We start from the raw sequence: 19,786 nt of genomic DNA, 5'->3' as shown, positions 1-19,786 counted from the left end.
AGCCAGTGCCGCTCTTATGCTTTAAAACAAGGTCTAATAGGCCATTCCTAAATAGGCCATGGAGTATTTGGAAGGCGAGGGAGCTGAGGGCTGGTCCAGATAAAGGGCTGTGGCATTCTGTGGGAGTGGGGGAGAGAGGCCCATGCTTCCCATGTGCTCTCCCCGCAGGGCCCCAGCAAATACCTCACACGCCTCGCTCTTCCAGTTCTGTCCAGGTACTCAGCGTCACTCTCCACACACTGAACACCGACTCTAGGGGTTAGTCGTTGTCCTCTGTGTTAACATAAAAACATTCAAACCTGTAAAGAATTTTTGTGAGTTTATTTGAGCCAAACTGTAGACATAAGCCAGGAAGCAGAACCTCAACGAATTGAAATAATGCTCTGGAGAATAGTGGGTTACATCTATATTTATACACTTGCAGCCCAGTACATGAAATTTGTGCACTCGGGGGGTAAGAGGGTGTGGGTGGCAGAGGAGGGTCCCCTCAGCCTGGCCTGTGGCCTAAGCCGGCAGTCGGATATCCTTAGTGCTGCCCCAGAGGTGGGACAGGCTCCCACCACCGCCGCTGCGCTCGCCAGCCATGAGCCCAGCTTCTGGCTGAGTGGCACTCCCCCTGTGGGAGCATACTGACCACCAGGGGGCAGCTCCTGCGTTGAGCATCTGCCCCCTGGTGGTCAGTGTGTGTCATAGCGACTGGTTGTTCCGCCATTCAGTCGATTTGCATATTAGCCTTTTATTATATAGGATTGCAATCAAAGGAAGGGACGTAGGTGGGTTACATGAAATCCATTGGTGATAGACTAGAGAGGCGGGAGAAAACAAAGTGGGGGAAACCCCTGGGATTGGATAAAAGGTAAAATGATAGACACATACTTAGGTGGGTGCAGGTTCAATTAACATGATAACAATGAAGGAATTTGTGGTATCTGTCCTGGCACCCAGGCATGTTAGGTTGTGCCCCAAGGGGTCCAGAAAAAGGGAAGTTACAAGTTACCCAGACATTTCAAGGATATGTTATTATAGATGCAAAAAGACAGATAGGCTTAATTAAGGTAAAGGTTGACCTTGTTAATGAAGATACCGGCCTAGGATGTAACTACCCACCATAACTGCTTTTAGTTAAAGTTTAATTTCAGGCTATCTTTTGTGGTTACTTTAGGTCTCTGAGTTTGCAAGACCGTCATGCAGGCCTCCCCTGAGCTTGTCAGGTTAGCATGTGGCCCCTTTCGTCCACATCTGTTTGAGAAGGGCGACAGTACTGTGGAGAGGAGGACCTCCGTGGTTGAAAGTGTTTGTCTGGGCTTGTCCTAATGTTAGGCCTGGGAAAAAAGAAAGGTTAGTCCCTGACCTCCTAACGTTTATAACCTCCCCTTGTGCTTGAAGTAATTCCCCAGGAGGTCGCACAAGTCCCTCACTTCATCCAGGTTGTTGTCTTCAAGGATCATCTCCACAGCGAGACTTTCCCTCATTGCCCTGTCACAACAGCACCCCACCTCCACTGCCTGTGCTGTTTCATGGTTTTGTTATTTTTCTTTTCTTCGTGGTACTTGAGACTATCTGACGTTACACATTGGTTTGTCAGTTTGTTTCCTCGAGTACACTAAAATGTATACTTCATTTTACACTAGACATGATCAGTTTGCTCACTATTGTCTTCCTGATACCTGCATGGTGCCTGGCATATAGTAGGTGCTCAGTGAACCTATGTGAATAAGTGGAACAGTTGGGTAATGTGGCAGTACGGTAGGTGGGAAGAGGACAGGTCTAGGTATCAGAAGGTCTGAGTTCTGATTCCAACTTCATTCAGTATTTTGCTGTGTGACCTCAGCCAAGTCCCTGGACTCCTTTGGGCCTTAGACATTTCATCGCCACCATGAAGGGGAGGAGCCAGGTGATCTCTAAGGCCACTTCTGATGCCTACATTCTGAAAGTCTGTATGTACGAGCCACAGGGTTGCAGAGGAGTTTGGAAAGGTCTTGTTTCCTATGACATTATGAGGGCTGGGTCTTAGAAAGACTGCTCAGATGGCTTGGAGTGTGTACATTGGTACATTGTGAATTTAAATATTTCATTCACTGTGTTTTGGAGCACCTGGTATGTGCCAGGGTCTTGTCCTGACGCTGGGGTTACAGTGGTGAGACAGACAGCCAACATTCCTCTCTCGGAGCTGATGATGGTAGGTGGAGAGGGGTGCTGTGGTTATGACACCACCTGAGCTGAAGATGATGGGCTAGGCAGGGGTGGGGTAGGGGAAGGACTTACTGGGATATGAAAGGGTGATCTTTTTTTCCAATTTATTCTTGGAAAAATACTTAAATAGAGGTGTTAGAATCTGTTTAAAAATAAATACATTCATATGAGAGTATTAAAGGGAAAAATAAAATATTAATAGCAGTTCTGGTAGGTTGGCATTACGGGGATTTGGTTTTTACCCTGATTCTCTGATGTTCTATATAGTGTCTCTATTACTTCTGACAAAGATTCCCTGTCATGGTTTATGATTTTGTCCCTGGGTGTGGCCTGCTCTTGAGTGGGTCTCATGTTTGCTGATGTCTGCCCACAAAGTCCTAGCCTGGGGACCTTTACAAAGACCCAGCCTCAGTTTTCCCACCTGTAAATGAGAATAATAATTGGCCCTGGTCTGCCCACTTTACAGGTCAGCTGCTTGAATTAGAGGAGACGGTGCACTAGCAGTGGTGACCAGGGCAGCGAGGGCAGGAAGTGGGAAGGTCTGTGTGCAGGGAAGAGGGATGGGGTTGGTCCAGGGGGCACTGCCTTGACCACAGCGAGGAGCAGTTTTCCAGGCCTTTCTAGTTCTCCAGCTCTCCTTGACTAACAGGTAGATACCGCTGTGTAAGCTGTTAGGGAAATGACTTTAGTGAAAGAATCATGATAGCTCCTAACCACTGCCACGCATATTCCTAAAACCCACGTGCTCTGCTAAAAGGAACGGTTGAAGCAACAGACTTTGAAATCTTGATTATTCATGGTGACTGACTCCTTCTAATGGTCATCTGGCCAAGTCGGGATTCTCAAAGAGTTGAAATATCCTGGCTTTCTGCTCTGCTTCTATAGCAGCTTGCCATTTTCTCTCCTGACAGTCTTTACTCGAACCCTGAATGGGGGGAATAGGAGGTCTTGGTATCAAGTGTTTGCAGTCTGAGGGCTGACTCTGATGGGGGCAGGGGTATGTCCTGAGACTCATGGTCAGGGCTGGTCTGTCTGTGGAATGCTGACTCTTCTTCTCCCCAACCTACCTCTGTCAATTTCCTACTTTGCTTTTTCTTTTCTACTTTTAAAAAAATATGTTTTTATTGACTTTAGAGAGAAGAAGGGAGGGAGGGAGAGAGAGAGAGAAAGAGAGAGAGAGAGAGAGACAGACAGACAGACAGACAGACAGAAGGAAACATTAATGTGAGAGAGAAACATTGATCGGTTGCCTCCTGTGTGCACCCGGACAGGGGACTGAGCATGTGCCCTGACTGGGAATTGAACCGGTGATCTTATGGTGCACAGGATGACACTCAGCCAACCGAGCCACACGCTCAGGGCAGTTGCCTACTTTTCAATTTTCTTTTCCCTGCAGATGTCAAGCCTTCTAACATCCTAGTGAACTCCCGTGGGGAGATCAAGCTCTGTGACTTTGGAGTCAGCGGGCAGCTCATCGACTCCATGGCCAACTCCTTCGTGGGCACAAGGTCCTACATGTCGGTATGAGCAATGGGTTCCATTTCTCAAGCTTCTGGTCTGGTCAGGGATAGGAACTAAGTGGGTGTCTTTTCCTGTGGAGCCAGAGCCTGGTGATGGGGGGTTTGGGGGAGAAATGAGTGGTGAAGCATTATGGTCCCTTCCTGAGGAGATTTCAGTCTAACAGGGAGATAGATGGTCTTAGCCTTTCATAGGCCTTGAGCATAATTGGGGTTCTGGGCCTGGTCATGAAGGTCTTCCCTCCTGTTTCCAACTCCGCGGTTCCCACTGCCACCAGAGCTCTGTGTCAGGCTGTGCCCACAACCATGGCAGCACCAGCTCTTCTCCTCCCTCCTCCATACAGCAAGCTCTTGGGGCAGGGATACGATTGTAGGTGTCTGTGTTGTCCCCAGGCTCTGGCTCAGGGCCTGGCACAGGGTGGGTGCTGAGGGGGGCTGGTTGGTGAGTGGGTGAATGTTTGGTTGACTGAATGGGTGGGAAGTGGCTAGCACGCTCCTTCGGATGACTCAGAAAGGGGAGGCTTGACTGGGTGAGTGCTGAGTGGAGCAGAGCAGAGGAGCGTTAGAGTGAGCAGGAGGCGAACACGAGTGCAGGCTGATTGGAGGGCCAGGCACAGAGGCTCGGGCGTCTTTGAACAGAGAGTGTTTTAGGAGTTATCTTTCAGGCACTTTTACATCGTTGGGTGATCTCATTTGATCCATGTGATTGTTCCCATTTTAGAGCTGAGGAAATCCAGATTGAGGGAGGTTAAGTGACCTGCTTGCTTTACCTTGCCGAGCCCGGATTGAAAGCTAGATCTCTTTCTTGCTAGTCAGTCTCCCTTTGCACGCATTCCCTCACTTGCTTCTTAGGTAGGATTTGTAAGCTGTCCCAGGCCTCCCTGGTGGAAGTTCATGTTCACATCTTCATTTCTTCTCGCCTGCCCCCTCCCCCACCACAACTCCAGTCATTGCTGACATCGCCCAACCAGTGCTGACCCACATCTCCACCCTCCACTCCAGTGGCCCACAGTCTTAAACATGAAACCCATGGCCCTTCAGAACGCTTTCTCTGCCATCCCCTCATTGCTTAGTCCTTACATGTCTAAAAACTGGGCCACTCAACTGCCAACTCTCAAATTCAAAATTAATTAGCAGGCTCTGGGACTTATTGATCCAGGGGTTTGTTTAGTGGTTTGAGTTTTTGTGGTTATGTGGTCAATTCCAAAGTAGTCCAGTGTTGGAGTTAGGGAAAAATCCTATGGGAGAAGTTAATTTGTTGTCTAAATAAATGTATGATGGCTCTGGCTGGTGTGGCTCAGTTGGTTGGGTGTTGGCCAGTGCACTGAAAGGTTGCCTGTTCAGTTCCCAGTCAGGGCACATGCTTGGGTTTCGGGCTTGACCCCCGAAAGGGGCCATGCAGGAGGAAGCCGATCGATGTTCCACTCTCACATCATGTTTTTTCCCCTCTCTCTTTCTCTAAAAATCAATTTTAAAAATCTTAAAAAAAAAAAGTATGATGGTCAGAATAAGGATTTTTATAGTTTTTGAAATACATATGCTATTTCAAATAATGCTTTTATATAGCACTATATTCTTTTTCTTTGCCTCTTCCCACTAGTAACAACTCATACAACATTTTGCAACATACAACTTGTATTTTCGTTTGCTTTGAACTCCCTGATCACCCTAGTAAGTAGGGCGCATATTTTATGTTATTACTGTTGTTACCATCATCGCCAGCCCCCATTTTATAGATGTGGGAATGGAGGCTCGGGATCATGTAGCTTAGAAGTCCCGGAGTGGGCTTTGAACCCATGTCTTCTGAACCCAGATCGTTTTGCTTTTCTGCCATTCCAAAAGCAGTGAGTCATTGGTAGAGCTGGGCTTCGAACTTCTTTCCACTCACTGCACCATCTCATTCATGACCCATGTTCCAGAAGCTTCATGTTTCAGACTCGGGTAACAAGGTGAGCCTCTCAGGCTGGTCTCTGGACAGAGTGCCCACCCATGCAGGACGGTGGCCAGGCTGGGCAGCGCTGGAACCACAGCTGGGCTGGATGCGGTTCTGGGCAGGTTACAGGGGAGACAGAGAATTGAGGAGGGGTCAGAGCCATGAGAGCTGGCTAGGACTTGGTAAGCACAGTATTTGGGGACAGGCAGAAGGCCAAATTCAGTAGGTTAGTGGAAGTATTAACATGGCATGTGACCTCTGGAGAGGAAAGGGCAAAAGAAAATGAAATGTATCAGCAGACCCAGGGGAAGCCCACGCTCCTGCAGTGCAGGCAAGTCTCACCGGGCAGGAAGTCTGGAGGCTCCCACTGCGGGACTCCAGTCCTCTTCTGCATGGGCCCAGGTTGGCTCACAGGTGTTTGTAACGGTTTGTCTCTCCTGCAGCCAGAGAGACTCCAGGGGACCCATTACTCGGTGCAGTCGGACATCTGGAGCATGGGGCTCTCTCTGGTGGAGATGGCGGTTGGGAGGTATCCCATCCCTCCTCCGGATGCCAAGGAGCTGGAGCTGATGTTTGGGTGCCAGGTGGAGGGAGATGCGGCTGAGACACCACCCCGGCCAAGGACCCCTGGGAGGCCTCTTAGCTGTGAGTGTCATGGTGTGCTCCAGCTTGGAGTGGGGGGTCGCTTACTGTCGGTCATTTCTGGAGGGCTGGTTTCCTGTCTCAGGACGCCAGGCTGGGGCTGGGGGGAGCAGGGCAGAAGTCTCCAGGTAAGTGTAGGAAATTACTGTTATAACCAACAACTTCCTACCATTTATTGAATGCTGCTATGTTCCCAGCACTGCACTTTGCACCTATGTGCATTATCTAATTTTTAAGTCATGACAATTTCTTCTTTTTATTTTAGGTAGATTATTTTTCTGAGATAAAATTCATATAACATAAAACACACATTTTAAAGTGTTCAGTTCAGTGGTGTTTAGTATATTCCTCCATGTAGTGCAGCTATCTCCACTGTGTAATTCCAGAACATTTCCGTCACTGCAAAAAGAAACCTCATCTCCATTAGCATTCACTCCCAACTCCCCCCACCTCATCCCCAGCAATCTATTTTGTCTCCATGGATTTACCTACCATTGCCTAATTTTAATAACAGTTGTGTGTAAGCACTATTATAATCTCTATTTTAGATATGAGGAAACTGAGGCACAGAGTGCTTGACTTGCAAAGGCCACATACAGTTGGGATTGGCCAATTCTGACTCCGAGGTGGTGAGGACTGTGCAGCACTGCCTGCCTCTTTGAACCTGAATAGTGTGAAGTAAAGCTGGTACTCAGAAGATCCTGGCCCGGCCATCTTCTAATAGAGGTCCTGCTAGGACATCCTGTCTGACCAGGGAGACCTGGTCTTTATCCTCATAAGGCCCACACGGGAGAGGGCATGTGTGAAGGGAGAAGCACTGGAGAGGCTGGTGGCTGCAGCCCCTCAGGCTGGTCTGTGACTTGGTAATATAAAAGGAAAAAAAAAGAACAAGTTCAGGGAGAATTAAAACTAAGCTTTTTAGTTGTTTAGTATTATCTCATTTGCTCCTCTCTCAATATAAGGAAGGGCAGACATAAATATTATCCAAAGCTCAAAACTAGGCTCAGTGACAGTTAATTTGCCCAAAGTAAAAAACCTTTGATGTGGCAGAGCCCAGACTCATACCATGGCTGGCCTGGCTCTGTGACCTTTGCTGGTCCCGTGTGTGTTCAGGCCTGATCATGGCTGTTGTGTCTCTTTACTGTCCACTACCCTATACTGGTCCCCGGGATCCATGACCAACACCTAGCCTCTTACTGGCAAAGACTTCCCCTGTCTGTTTCTGAGAAGTGTTTTCTTCTTTCTTTTTATAAAATCTGTAGCTTATGGAATGGACAGCCGACCGCCCATGGCAATTTTTGAGTTATTGGATTACATAGTCAACGAGGTAAGTACTGCATAGTTTCCTTGACCATGGAATCTACTTGGTCCTCTTAAGAAAAACTCACAGTTGAATTGACTGGGAAACCCGTGAGTCGTTCCCACAATATGGGCTGCTTGGGACCCAGGATCATGGGTTCTGCTTTGTGCATCATGCTTTTGGAATCGAGTTGCTGGTTTAGAGGCTGCAGGAATCCCTTCCCCAGGGAACATCTTCAGGTAAGTTTGAGTCCCTCCTCTCTTCTCAGATTCAGGAGCCTCCACCTTACCCATTTACATTCTCATGTCTTCATTTCTTGTGCATGTTCTATGTGCTAAAGACTGGGGGATGGCAGGAATGTGGTGAAGATCCAAAGATGGGAAATCCAAAGTCCCTGGTCTTAAAGACTGTTAGATTGTGTAGGGGAGGCAAACAGATGCATTTATAATTGCAATATAAGGTTTGTCTTGGGCCATTTAAAAGCAATGAACAGCCCGGGCAGAGTGGCTCAGTTGGTTGAGCCTGTCCCATCACTAAAAGATTGCCTGTTCGATTCCCAGTCAGGCACATACCTGGATTGCTGGGTCTATCCCCAGTCCAGGAGCATATGGGAGACAACTGATCAATGTTTCTTTCTATTTTTTTCTTTCAGTGTTTCTAACATTGCTGTTTCTCTCCCTCCCTTCTTCCCTCCTTCCCTCCTTCTCTCCTTCCTTCCTTCCCTCCTTCCCTCTTCCCCTCCCCCCTCCCTCCCTCCTTTTCTCTCCCTCTCTGTCCCTTTTCCTTTCCCTGCTTCCTCTCTCTAAGCATGTCCTGAGTGAGGATTAAAACAATAAAATAAAATAAATTAAGAAATGAACATAAAAAATTACAGCGTAGAAATATGGAGAATATTCACTATAAATTGTTGCATGCAAAAAAGATTATAAAATAGTATGTATATTATAATCACTCTCTCCTTTCCTCTCTCTAAAAATCAATTTTAAAAATAGTATATATGCATATATGTGCATATAAAGTCTAGAAAATCAATACAATACAGATAGAATTATAGATGATTAAAGGTTTCTTTTTGTTTGTCGCTGTTAGCTGACTTTAATACAAGGAATACATATTATTTGTAAATATGTATACCAGTATGTTTAAATGAAAAAAGTGATAGCTCTGGCTAGGTAGCTCAGTTGGTTAGAGTTTTGTCCTGAAACGCCAGGTTATGGGTTCGATCCCCAGTCAGGGCACATAAAAGAATCAGCCAGTGAGTGCATAAATAAGTGGAACAACAAATTGATGTTTCTCTTTCCCTTTAAAAATCAATAAAAAATTTTAAATGGTTAAATAAAGAAAAAGAGGGATGAAGGAAGGAAGAGATTGATAAGCATTCATCAAATTTGGGTGGGTTTGGGGGGTACGGGAAGCTATGGACTAGCACCATGGTTGTTTGGGCTGGGGGGCAGGGCTGGAGGAGCTGGGCTGGGGCTGAGGACAGGGCAGCGCTCCTGGCCTCAGGAGCAGGGTGGTGGACGGTATGCACAAGCGCTGGCGTGTTTGGAAGGCAGTTGAAGGCCCCATTCAGCTGGGTGCATAGGAAAGGGCATCATCCTGTTTCTTCGTCCTCAGGAGACCAGTGGAGTCACTTCATGCTTCGTTACTGCTCTCTAAAACCAGATCCCCAAAGGCTCATAGAGGCCCCTCATCTATGACAAACCCAACGGGGAAGATCCTGGCACACCCTAGCAGTTAATAAATCACTGACTCTGGCTCAGTCTAGTGAGGTTAACTGACCTCTCTTTCCTGACTGCCCAGCTTTAAGCTCAGCACCATGGGACATAGAAAAGAAGTCCAGGATCTGATCTTGGCTGCTTGAGGACGCAGAAAAGGCCGTGTGCATTGCATTGGTGGTAGTCAGGAAGCCATCCTCTGCTGGGACCTAAGCTGAGAGTGGTGCTTGGGAGCCATGGTAAGGGAAGAGAGGGCCTGAGGTTATACATGAGCTGCCAGTTGCCTAGTACGCACTGCTCTCTTCCATATTTTCACATTTTCCTAATCATTCTCCAAGCACTGCTTGGGCGGGCCCAATGGGTTTTGTTGTCTTTTCATATAGGTGAGGAAACAGGCTCCAGGATGAAAGTGGCTCAGATTCCTCCCACCTAGTGCTGTTCCTCGCTTAGCACCTACTCCTCCCACCCCCCACGCCCCCATAACTTCCCAGGAGGCTGGGCTGCGTGGCGACAGGTGCAAGCACCTCACGCTCTGCTGGTGCACATTCCCTCCCTTGCCTGGCCCCCTCCTGCTCAGCACGGGCCTGGCCTCTGGAGGCCAAGCTCTGGTTTCACCCGTGAATGCTCCCTTCATATTTCCCTCAGCAGCAGTCTGCAGGGCGGGTCTAAGAGCTGGGTTTTAGTCCTTGACCTCAGATTAGGCTTATTTACCTGCTGTTCTTTTTTTTTTTTAATGTATTTTTATTGTTTCAGAGAGGAAGGGAGAGGGAGAGAGAGAGATAGAAACATCGATGAGAGAGAATCACTGATCGGCTGCCTCCTGCACGCCCCCCACTGGGGATCGAGCCCGCAACCTGGGCATGTGCCCTGACCGGGAATCGAACCAGTGACCTCTTGGTTCCTGGGTCGACGCTCAACCGCTGAGCTACACCCGGCTGGGCGACCTGCTGTTGTTTTTAAAAAATATATTTTACTTATTTTTTTTACAGAGAGGAAGGGAGAAGGAGAGGGATAGAGAGTTAGAAACATCGATGAGAGAGAAACGATTCAGCTGCTTCCTGCATACTCCCTACTGGGTATGTGCCCACAACCAAGGTACATGCCCTTGACCGGAATCGAACCTGGGACCCTTCAGTCCGCAGGCCAACGCTCTATCCACTGAGCCATACCGGTCAGGGCTCACCTGCTGTTCTTATAAGGCATTCAGGGGAAGAGGGCTAGGCTAGAATTTTTGGTAGTGTTATTATTTAACTTTTAGCCTTGAACCACCTGTTTATTTGGGCAACCCAACAGAACAATGGCATCCTGGGTTGGGTCTGGGTGTCATCTCACAAGGAAGCTGCACACAGCCCAATGCAGGTCACATGGGTGGGTCATGTTTTCTGAGCTGTGTGGTGCATAGGAGCAGGGTGCTGCAGGGCCTTGTCCTGGTAGCCCTGAGTGGTGTCCACCGTGCACCCTTGGAAAATGAGCTGTGGCCAGTGTTCTTGCTCTGGTGACTGCAAACAGCTTCATTCCCGGAGTGAGCATGCAGCTAACATTCTTCCAGACGCAGCCTCTGCCAGTTAATGTTTTGTTAACCTTTCTCTGCTCCTTCAGGGCTTAGAAGGGGGATATACATTTTGTTTAGCTAGTTAGCCTTCAGTGACTTTCACAGGTGCTGCCTGAGCTGGAGTGTGCCTGGTGGCTGCACATGCCCCTAGCTGCTGCTATTAATTGCTGGCTATTCCCACGCCACATTCCAAGATTTACTGTCGTAGAGTGTGAGGGGGAAAGGCCATGAGGCCTTCCTCGTTTTATAGAATGGTAAACTGAAACTCAGGAGGAACCGTGATTTGTTCAGTAACTAAACAGGTGAGTGGTTCTAACTGGTTTGAGACCAGTGGTTCCACCAGCAGCCAGCCATTGGCCCTGACCCTTGACCTTTCCTTGACTGGATAAAGGCAGCACTGCCCAGAGACAGGGTTGGAGAGGAGAGATGCTTGGGGCAGGAAGCCAAACATTTATGTATTTATTTATTTTATTAAAGATTTGTTTTATTTATTCCTCACCTGAGGATATGCCATTCGTTTTGAGATAGAGGAAGGGAGAAACATCGATTGGTTGTCTCCTATATGCACTCTTACCAGGGATTGAACCCAAACCCCGTGTAAATGCCCTGACTGGGAATTGAACCCTCCTCCTTTCGGTGTATGGGATGACACTCCAAGCAACTAAGCCACACTGGCCAGGGCAGCAGGCCTGCCATTTCTTATGTGTTGACATGTATTTGCAGCCTCCTCCAAAACTGCCCAGTGGAGTATTCAGTCTGGAATTTCAAGATTTTGTGAATAAATGGTAAGTTGGCTCCCTGTTATCTGGAAGAGTACCCATTTTTGTAAGGTTCCCCACCCCACCTGACAATTGCAGTCGGTTAAATAGCCGCTACTTTTGGCACTTGCTCTACATGGATTGGCATAGTGCCTTTTGACCTTAGTTCAGCAAGCATTTATTAATGTTCTGTGGGCATGATACTGTGCTACAAACAGGAAGGTGAATAAGGCTCAGGCACTCCTCAGAGCCTATGGGGTGTGGGGAGCACAGGCGGCAAACAGAAGTAATTGGGAGTTAGAAGCAGCTCTAGGCAGCAGCTCTCATGTTATCTTTCTCCTTTTAAGCTTAATAAAAAACCCTGCAGAGAGAGCAGATTTGAAGCAACTCATGGTAAGTCCATTTATTTCAGATTCTTATACTACCTGTTTATTCATCTGTTCTGTCAGTCATCCATCCAGTACTTCCTGAGCCCATTCTCTGCTCTGCCTTGATCACGGCAGTGCAGCTGGCCCTGCTGCGGGATACCAGATCGCAGTCCCCTCTGTCCTCCCTCCCATCAGTTCAAAGGAGAAACGGGTGGCCCTGCAGACCCGGGAGTCCAGGAGTCACGGGGACGGTCTTTTTCTTCCACTGTCTCACCTTATATTCAGCACCCTCCCCGATGCTCCTCCCCATCTGCACTTACCTCCTCCTGTTTGGTGGTGGTGGGAGCCGGAGGAGTCGGGAAGGACTAACACTAATATGAGCTTACGTGGCTGTAGAGCCTGTACAGTGTAATACACCCTTTCAAGTCCATCAGTTCCTTTGTTCCTTCGAACAGTGGAGTGAGACACTGAAGGCAGAGCTATTATCCCTATGTTACAGCTCAGAGAGCGGGCTCAGGGAAGTGAGCAAAGTGCCCCAGGCCTCACAGCTGGTGTGACTGGCAGAGCCAGGCAGGGCTGGACCTTTGTTCTTCAGCTGGCCCTGCTTTTCTGGCCCCCACCGTTGCTCCAGGGCAGGCTTTGGGAGCTCCTTCCAGATGTGGCATAAGCTCTAGACCTAACAGGTTTCTTGGTGTGTTTTTTAACAACACTTCCTCTCTTTCCTCACATGCAGGTTCATGCTTTTATCAAGAGATCTGATGCTGAGGAAGTGGATTTTGCAGGTTGGCTCTGCTCCACCATCGGCCTTAACCAGCCCAGCACACCAACCCATGCGGCTGGTGTCTAAGCATTTAGGAAACAGCAAAGAGCGAGTCCCTGCCCAGTGGCATGTCATGTTGCTTTCGGGCCTTTCCCATGCCTCTGTTCAGATTGCATTTCACATACGACAAAGGATGAACTCAGCATGTGCCAAAATTCTATTTGTGTCATTTTTAATATTACCATCCTTATTCTGTTATTATTCCCTAAGTGGATTGGCTTTGTGCTTGGGGCTGTTTTGTGTGTGTCAATGTTCAAAACATGTGCAACGTTGAATTACAGTGAAACTTTGGCGACTGTGAGTAGTCTTTCTTACTGAATATTGCACTGCTCTCCCCTCACCATGATTGGCTGGCCACCTGTATTTTGGGGGATTCTTTTGATACTTGGTGGTACTTCATTCTTGCTGGGCGTACCTTCTTTCTACTTGAGGAAGGAGCCCTGTGAGAGCCTTCACAGGCAGTGCATGTGAAGCATGCTTTGCTGCTATGAAAATAAGCATCAGAACGTGTATGTCATGGTATTTTATTATGTTTTTGCTTTTGGTATAGAATTCAGCAATTTCCATCAAAATCTAGTCAGAGCCCTTCACTGCCATGATAATTGGGGCTTCACCAGTCTGTCTATTCTGATGATTTATAGACTTCTGGTTATGTTTCTATATTTATTTTTAAATATACTATGTGGATACTTAGTGGTATCTGTCTCTTTAAGTTTGGATTAGTGTTTCTAAAATGGAGTTACTTTGAACGTTACAAGTGTATCAAGGCATTAAAATGTATGCGATTTACCTTTCCCCAAATCCAAGTAATGATGCTATTGTAAACAAGTGTGTACAGTGCCTACAAATTGTACGAAAATCCTTTTAACCATTTTAATGCAAATGTTTAACAAATCTAATCTCTTACTCTAATAAATATACTATCAAGTTAAAAGGCTGAAAGATTTATTTCTACTTTTGTGGTGTCTCTAATACATAAGAAATCAGGTGATTTAGCCAAGCATTATTTGTGAGGGGAAAGATAAAGAGAGAAAGGGGGTCTGAAAGGTGAAAATGCCACACTGAGGACGTCACCGCTTTGGACTAAACTAACAGGGCTTCCTGAAATTCCAATCTTTGGACTTTATCCAACTCTTCTCAGCAACCACCCTAATCTGTGAATCTTCCAGCCACCTTTCGTGTGGACCTGTGAATAGATCCCATCTGCTCCTTCTGTCTCTTTATGTAAGGGAAAGCAGTAAGTGGGTGGGCTGGGAGGGTTGCCCGCATGCTCGCAGGAGCGCCTTGCTGGTGGTGAACAGTGCCTGGCTGGCACTGGAACCTCCACTGGGATGGTCTGTCCATGCTGCTTTGCTCCACTGAGCAATGGTTTCCCTCTTTCACTAGTTACACTTTACACCTTCTGAAGAGGAGGAATATCTGGCGTTAGTTTTGTTATGTCTGTGAGGTGGCAGTGAGGTCACAAAAAAAGCTATATCCGAGCTGGCCACTGGTACCCATTCCTTCTTTGGAAAGTGACTTTTGGAACTTGAGGTCCATGTGAGGCTGCCTGGTCAGCACCTCTTCAGACCTCATTTTCTTTTTTGACAGGGCAGAAAAAAAGAAAACCAAAAAATATAGAAAACCAAAGTGAATATACAGGTGGGCAAAAGTAGGTTTACAGTTGCGAGTACGCAAGTTTATTCAGATGTTCATTGTTTTTCCATACAAATAACTGTAAACCTACTTTTGCCACACCCTGTATATTTAAAAACAAAAAGCCTATTTTGTTTTCAAATTAAAAACAGAATTTGGGTAAATCTCCTGAGCAGATAGTTCCACTCCAGATCTATCAGAGCTTGGAACTCGGCCAGTATTTTAAAAACTGGTCAGGGTTGTATACTGCTGCCTTAGCTAGTCAATAGTCAATATTTTTTTCTTGCTATGAGGCTAATATCTGTTCTAAGTCAACAGTCTACCGTATAATTTTTGACATAAATATTCAGGCTGAGGTTTAAGGCCCACACCTTCCTCATACTGTCATTTGCTAACAGGTAAAATGCAACCACTACTGAGAATGTCTCATTAAAGCGGGTAAATTCTGTCTGAGACGGAAGGAGTGATGTAACCTGTATCTTTTGAGGGGTGTTTTTAAATTCTCTATTCATATCCAAAGGTACTACATTTTGAGAGGTAAAGGATTATTTTCCAGTAATTACTAAGATCTCATTCTCAAGAATGATGCTCCCTGCGTCAGTCCTGCTATGTTGAGTTCTGCATGCCAAATTCCTTCCTCAAACTTCTTCCTGAAACACCAACAGTAGTAGGGTTTTTCAGTATATTATTAGCATCTCACAGGAACCTGTGAAAATCGCGAGAGCAGGTACAAATACCCTCATTTTACAGATGGGAAAGTGAGAGTTGCAAAGATGTGAGAGGGCAAGCGATCAGATTTTCTAGCTCTTAGAAACCCATGCTCATACTTTAAGTTAGACCCCCCAAATGTATGCCTTGAGGCTTTTTATGGAAAACTATCTTCACATTGTGTTTTCTGAGAAGCATGTTCATTTAAACTTCCTGCTACTTCCTATAAGAGTAGCTCAAAATAACTTTAATGAAATGTTGATTAACAAACATATCCATGTTCTCTCTTCTGGAACAGTTACATAAGACGTCCTGCTTGAGGAGGTTCTTTGTGTTTTGTTTGGCTTTTCTGTTGCATGGACGGGGCAAATAACTTTTATAAAGTTAAGTAACTATTTAACTGTACATTTAATGGGAAAGGGACAGTATGCAGAAATAAATCTCCACTTCAAACACGAAGTTTTAACAAACACTTTTTCTGTAACTAACATCTCTTTATTATAAAAATCCAATCTCCCAAGCATAGTGATTCCTTCTTAATGGAACATTTCTTCCGAAGTTCAGAAATGGGTTTTAAACCATCCTGTTGGCTGGCCTGTTTTCCCCAGAGGAGGGACTGATCCGCTCCCCTTTTGCTATCGAAACCAGCTAGCTGCATGATGGCTACTCATCTACAGTTTATTTCTATGCACATTTTATCATTGTGATGTCTCAACCTAGAAGTGATTACAGCCACACAAAACAGTCCGTAGTGGCAGTATGTTGTGATGTCACTGAGAGGTGGCAACATCTGGTGCTCTCAAGTGGTGTTCTGTCCTCCTTGTCATCTTTCTCTCCTAGACTTTAGCTATGTTTACAAGCGTTCAATGGTATGCAAACAACCTTTAATTGGTTTGCTTAAAAGAGGCATTGTTGATTGAAAAGGCTGCCTTGTACTTACACTCTGCCCTTTTGGCAAATGCCAGACTTGCTCAATAGCATTTCAGAGGAAATCTTCTGTTTTGAACACAACTACTGGATCTGACCAGAATACAGACACGGCACCACCCATATTGCTCAATGCTAAGACACTGCATCTTTGCTTTTCTATATGTCACTAATTTTTGTTAAAGCATTCTGAAACTTGAATTATTATACACATCCTCCTAAAGGTCTTGCTTCCTTTTAAAGTAAGCCATAGGGCCCAGGGCAAGAATACTTTAGAGAGAAAGTTTCTGCGACTTAGAAATTTAATTTGCGTAACTAACCCTGGCTCTTTCCCCACTTCATGAATCTGATTCTTCTTCTTCCTCCTCCTCCTCTTCTGGTGCATGGCTCCTTGTGCTCAACTCCAGTGCAGTTTGGTTGATGGATGCTTCATTGTCTACATGCACCACCATCTGCTTTAGCCAAGGACATTGTGAATTAGGAGAGCACTAGTCTCAAAACAGCAAACTCTTAAAAATGGTTTAAAACCAAATAGCAATTGTGTATTCATTCCCAGTATTTACCACTAAGAGGTATGGCCACTTTCTTGTTTCTCCAAATTCTACCCTGTCCGCCCTCCACCCCAACCCGCATTGCCAAAATGGGAGGATAAATGCCCTAGATTTGACAGAATGTTACCTGATTTACAACAGTGTTTCTTATGTAAGAATTATGCTGCTTTCAAATGGGTTTAAGTGGCTTCACACACAACAGAGAGAGCTGCTAAACTATGGTATATTTAGAAAGATGATTTTACTGATTTAAAGTGGGCATTTGGTAAGAGGAGGACACAATGAGGATTAGAACTCACTTTTTAGCACTATGCTTTGTAGTTGAAGCTACATTATTTTTGAACCCAAACTTATTTGAGGAGCAGCAAGAGGTTTGACATATCCTGCAAAGATCTCCACTCTCCCTGGGTTCATTAGAGTAACTAGACTCGAGGATGGATGACTAGGATGTGGAGGCAATACAAGTACCGAATTAATAAGTCAATATTAAATCAATCAAGGTGTAACCAGCAAGGCTGTTCCCTGACTAAAACAGCAATATCGAATAGCCAGTTTATCAAACTAGAATATTCTTATCAGTACTTCCCAGAGTCCTTTTGTCTTGATAATGTAATTTACACCCACAGCAGAATGGACTTTGCATTTGCTCCCTAGGCCCAAACTTGGTTAAGCTTACATCATGTGATTGTTCCTGTGCAGCTGGAGAAGACGGCATCTCATCCTCTCTTCTAGAACTAATCATTGATTGGAGGGCCAATTCTTCAACCTAGAAAAGAAGAATTAACATTTTCCTTACTATTTCACTGGTGTGGAAAAATTTACTATCCATGCTGTAAAAAGTTGGCATCATAAGTGAAAACAGTGGAATCTCCCTGCAGCTCCCAGATCTTAAGCTTTCCCTGCCTTTTAAGAAAATGACCAAAGCAAGCCTCCAGCCCCATCCTCTGGGGTGCACAGGTGTTCTGACTGAGCAATGATCCACTAGCCCAGATCAAGCGATTCAGGGGGGGGGGGGGGGGGGGGGACACAAGCGAGCCCTTTAAAAAGCCAAGTGTCATCTTCTGATGCCACTGAGGGCAGATTCCTTAGGCTTGAGCTTCTCTACCTAGAGAAGCAAGAAAAATGGAAGTGTTTCCAGGAGCATAAAGAAATTTAGGCTTTGGAGGTCATCATCAACACACACACACACACACACACTCTTTAGGTGCCTTTGCAGGTCTTGTGGTGCTTTGAGAACGTAAATAACTGTACGCTATCACAACTGTCCTGAGGAAAAGTGCGTATTATTTTGATATATGTCACAGTTGTGTACAAAGCTTTTCAGTTTACAAAGGGCTTTCATTTGGACTTAGAAATCCTGAAGAAGCCCTAACTGGTTTGGCTCAGTGGATAGAGCATCGGCCTGCAGACTGAAGGGTCCCAGGTTCGATTCCGGTCAAGGGCATGTACCTTGATTGCGGGCACATCCCCAGTAGGGAGTGTGAGGGAGGCAGCTGATCGATGTTTCTCATGGATGTTTCTAACTCTCTATCCCTCTCCCTTCCTCTCTGTAAAAATCAATGAAATATATATAAAAAAATCCTGAAGAAGGGTGCAGCAGGAGTTATCAGGATCATTGTACTGAGGCTGAATTACGCAAAGATCTGGGGAGAGGTCCTGGTGGGCCTAAATCTCTCCTCCCAGTCAAAGCCGTGTATTCAGTAACCAGATCCAGGAAGAAAAGCGACTGGGAACTCTGCGACAAGTCTTTTCTCTCGGGCCTCGTGGTCCTTTTTCGCACAATGGGAGAATGTGCGAGTCTCTTCTAGCTTTGCAATACGAGAGCTGTTTCAAGCGGCAATACGAGCGAGGAAATAGCGGCTAGTAAATGCCTAGCGAGCCCCGGGGAAGAGGCCGGTGGGCGGGGAACATCAACACGAGCCTTCGGGAGGTGGCACTTCCGAAGCTCCCTGCACTTCTGGAGTGTCGGTGTGGGAATGAACTCGCCAAACGTGCAGACGCTGGGCCTCAACCTAGACCTACAGGGTCAAGATTCTGAGGTGGGCCTTCATCTTAAAAACAAGCCTGCCGGGCTGGCAAGCCACCAGATCAGCGCCCCAACCGCCTGGTGAGGGAGGGTCACCAGCCGCAGGGGGCCGCTGCAGGCACCCGGGGCTCGCGCAGAGCCGGGCCGGGGTGGCGGGGCGGTGGGGGCCGCGGGGTCACCTTGAGCCGGTTCAGCTGGTCGTGCAGTGCCGCCTTCAACCGGAGCAGCGTCTCCTCCTCCTTGCGCAGCTCCTGGAGCCGGCTCAGCATCGCGTCTCCGCACGCCCCGGCGGCTGGGCGCTCTGTGATGACGTCACCGAGCCGCGTTACCGGAACCGGAACAGCAGGCCGGCTGCACGTGCGCCCGAGCGCTTCCTGCCCGCTTCACCCAGCATAAAGTGGGGCTTTTTAAGGTTATAAAAACTAGGCTGGAGTAATGAGCAGGATTCCTAAAGCACAGGCCGTTGGAGCCATAAAGAATCTGAAGGTAAAAATGCTGAAGTATCGCCCTAGCCGGTTTTGCTCAGTGGATAGTGGCGGCCTGCAGACCAGAGTCCTCAGTTTGATTCCGGTCAAGGGCTTGTACCTTGGTTGCAGGCTCCTCCCTGATCTCACGTTTGTCTTTCCCTCTCTTCCACTCTCCCTGAAAATCAATGCAAAAACATCCTCCGTGAGGAGTAACTAAATAAAAGCTCAAGTAGCGCCCTTGACCTGGTTCTGTTGCTTGAAGCATTTACCAATACACCAAAAGGTCGTGGGTTCGATTCAGGTCAGGACATACCTACGTTGCTGTTTGGTCCCCCGTTGGGGGGGGAGGGGAGGGGGGTGTGCTTATGGGAGGCAACCCATCCATGTTTCTCAAATTGATAAACATCGTAGGGTAAGGATTAACAAAATACTAAAGCTCGTGTCCAGCTGCAAATGCTTCAGGTGGGGCAGTACTCCCACTTCCAACATGTTACAATGAAGTGGTTAATGAAAATGCACAAATCCTACAATGCATCTTTTAAAGCAGGGACTAACATCACCAGCATTTAGCACAGGTGCAAGTGCCCTACAGCTTTTGTAGACCAAGATTCCATTTTTAAATATTTCCCCGTATGTCGGTGCAAATTAGACCATGAACATAAAGCAGCTAA

General features: G+C 46.6%; 2 protein-coding genes across 8 annotated transcripts in view; one reads left to right on the top strand and one right to left on the bottom strand.

Annotated features, from left to right (window-relative positions):
- Window positions 1-13,735, top strand: part of MAP2K1 (mitogen-activated protein kinase kinase 1) — a 77,551-nt gene extending 63,816 nt beyond the window's left edge. Inside the window, exons 6-11 of the mRNA XM_059697630.1 lie at window positions 3,590-3,714; window positions 6,087-6,288; window positions 7,548-7,612; window positions 11,579-11,640; window positions 11,961-12,006; window positions 12,715-13,735. Of these exons, the coding sequence (XP_059553613.1) occupies window positions 3,590-3,714; window positions 6,087-6,288; window positions 7,548-7,612; window positions 11,579-11,640; window positions 11,961-12,006; window positions 12,715-12,828 (614 nt within the window). The 3' untranslated portion in view covers window positions 12,829-13,735. The remainder of the gene's footprint in view (window positions 1-3,589; window positions 3,715-6,086; window positions 6,289-7,547; window positions 7,613-11,578; window positions 11,641-11,960; window positions 12,007-12,714) is intronic.
- Window positions 5,216-18,983, bottom strand: SNAPC5 (small nuclear RNA activating complex polypeptide 5). Of its 7 annotated transcripts, none has more exons than XM_059697645.1 (4): window positions 18,828-18,983; window positions 17,299-17,388; window positions 16,392-16,526; window positions 5,216-5,757 (listed from the first exon to the last, which is right to left on the bottom strand). In XM_059697645.1, exons 1-3 carry the CDS (start codon window positions 18,915-18,917, stop codon window positions 16,410-16,412), a joined length of 297 nt encoding a protein of 98 aa, XP_059553628.1. In that variant the 5' UTR covers window positions 18,918-18,983; the 3' UTR covers window positions 5,216-5,757; window positions 16,392-16,409. The 7 variants fall into 7 exon arrangements, with proteins under 7 accessions (XP_059553628.1, XP_059553648.1, XP_059553658.1 ...); XM_059697665.1 differs by lacking the exon at window positions 5,216-5,757 and adding an exon at window positions 6,248-6,385; XM_059697675.1 differs by lacking the exon at window positions 5,216-5,757 and adding an exon at window positions 6,425-6,684.
- Between the last annotated feature and the right edge of the window lie 803 nt (window positions 18,984-19,786).

Source organism: Myotis daubentonii, chromosome 1 (assembly GCF_963259705.1).
Source record: "Myotis daubentonii chromosome 1, mMyoDau2.1, whole genome shotgun sequence".
Lineage (NCBI taxonomy): Eukaryota > Metazoa > Chordata > Mammalia > Chiroptera > Vespertilionidae > Myotis > Myotis daubentonii.
This window is presented reverse-complemented; position numbering and strand designations above follow the sequence as displayed.

Coding starts and splice junctions, on each gene's coding strand:
- SNAPC5 (XM_059697645.1), bottom strand. CDS start 18,917: ATGCTGAGCCGGCTCCAGGAGCTGCGCAAGGAGGAGGAGACGCTGCTC. Junction 17,389..18,827: donor ACCAGCTGAACCGGCTCAAG/GTGACCCCGCGG, acceptor CTTCTTTTCTAG/GTTGAAGAATTGGCCCTCCA. Junction 16,527..17,298: donor CACAGGAACAATCACATGAT/GTAAGCTTAACC, acceptor CCTTGGCTAAAG/CAGATGGTGGTGCATGTAGA.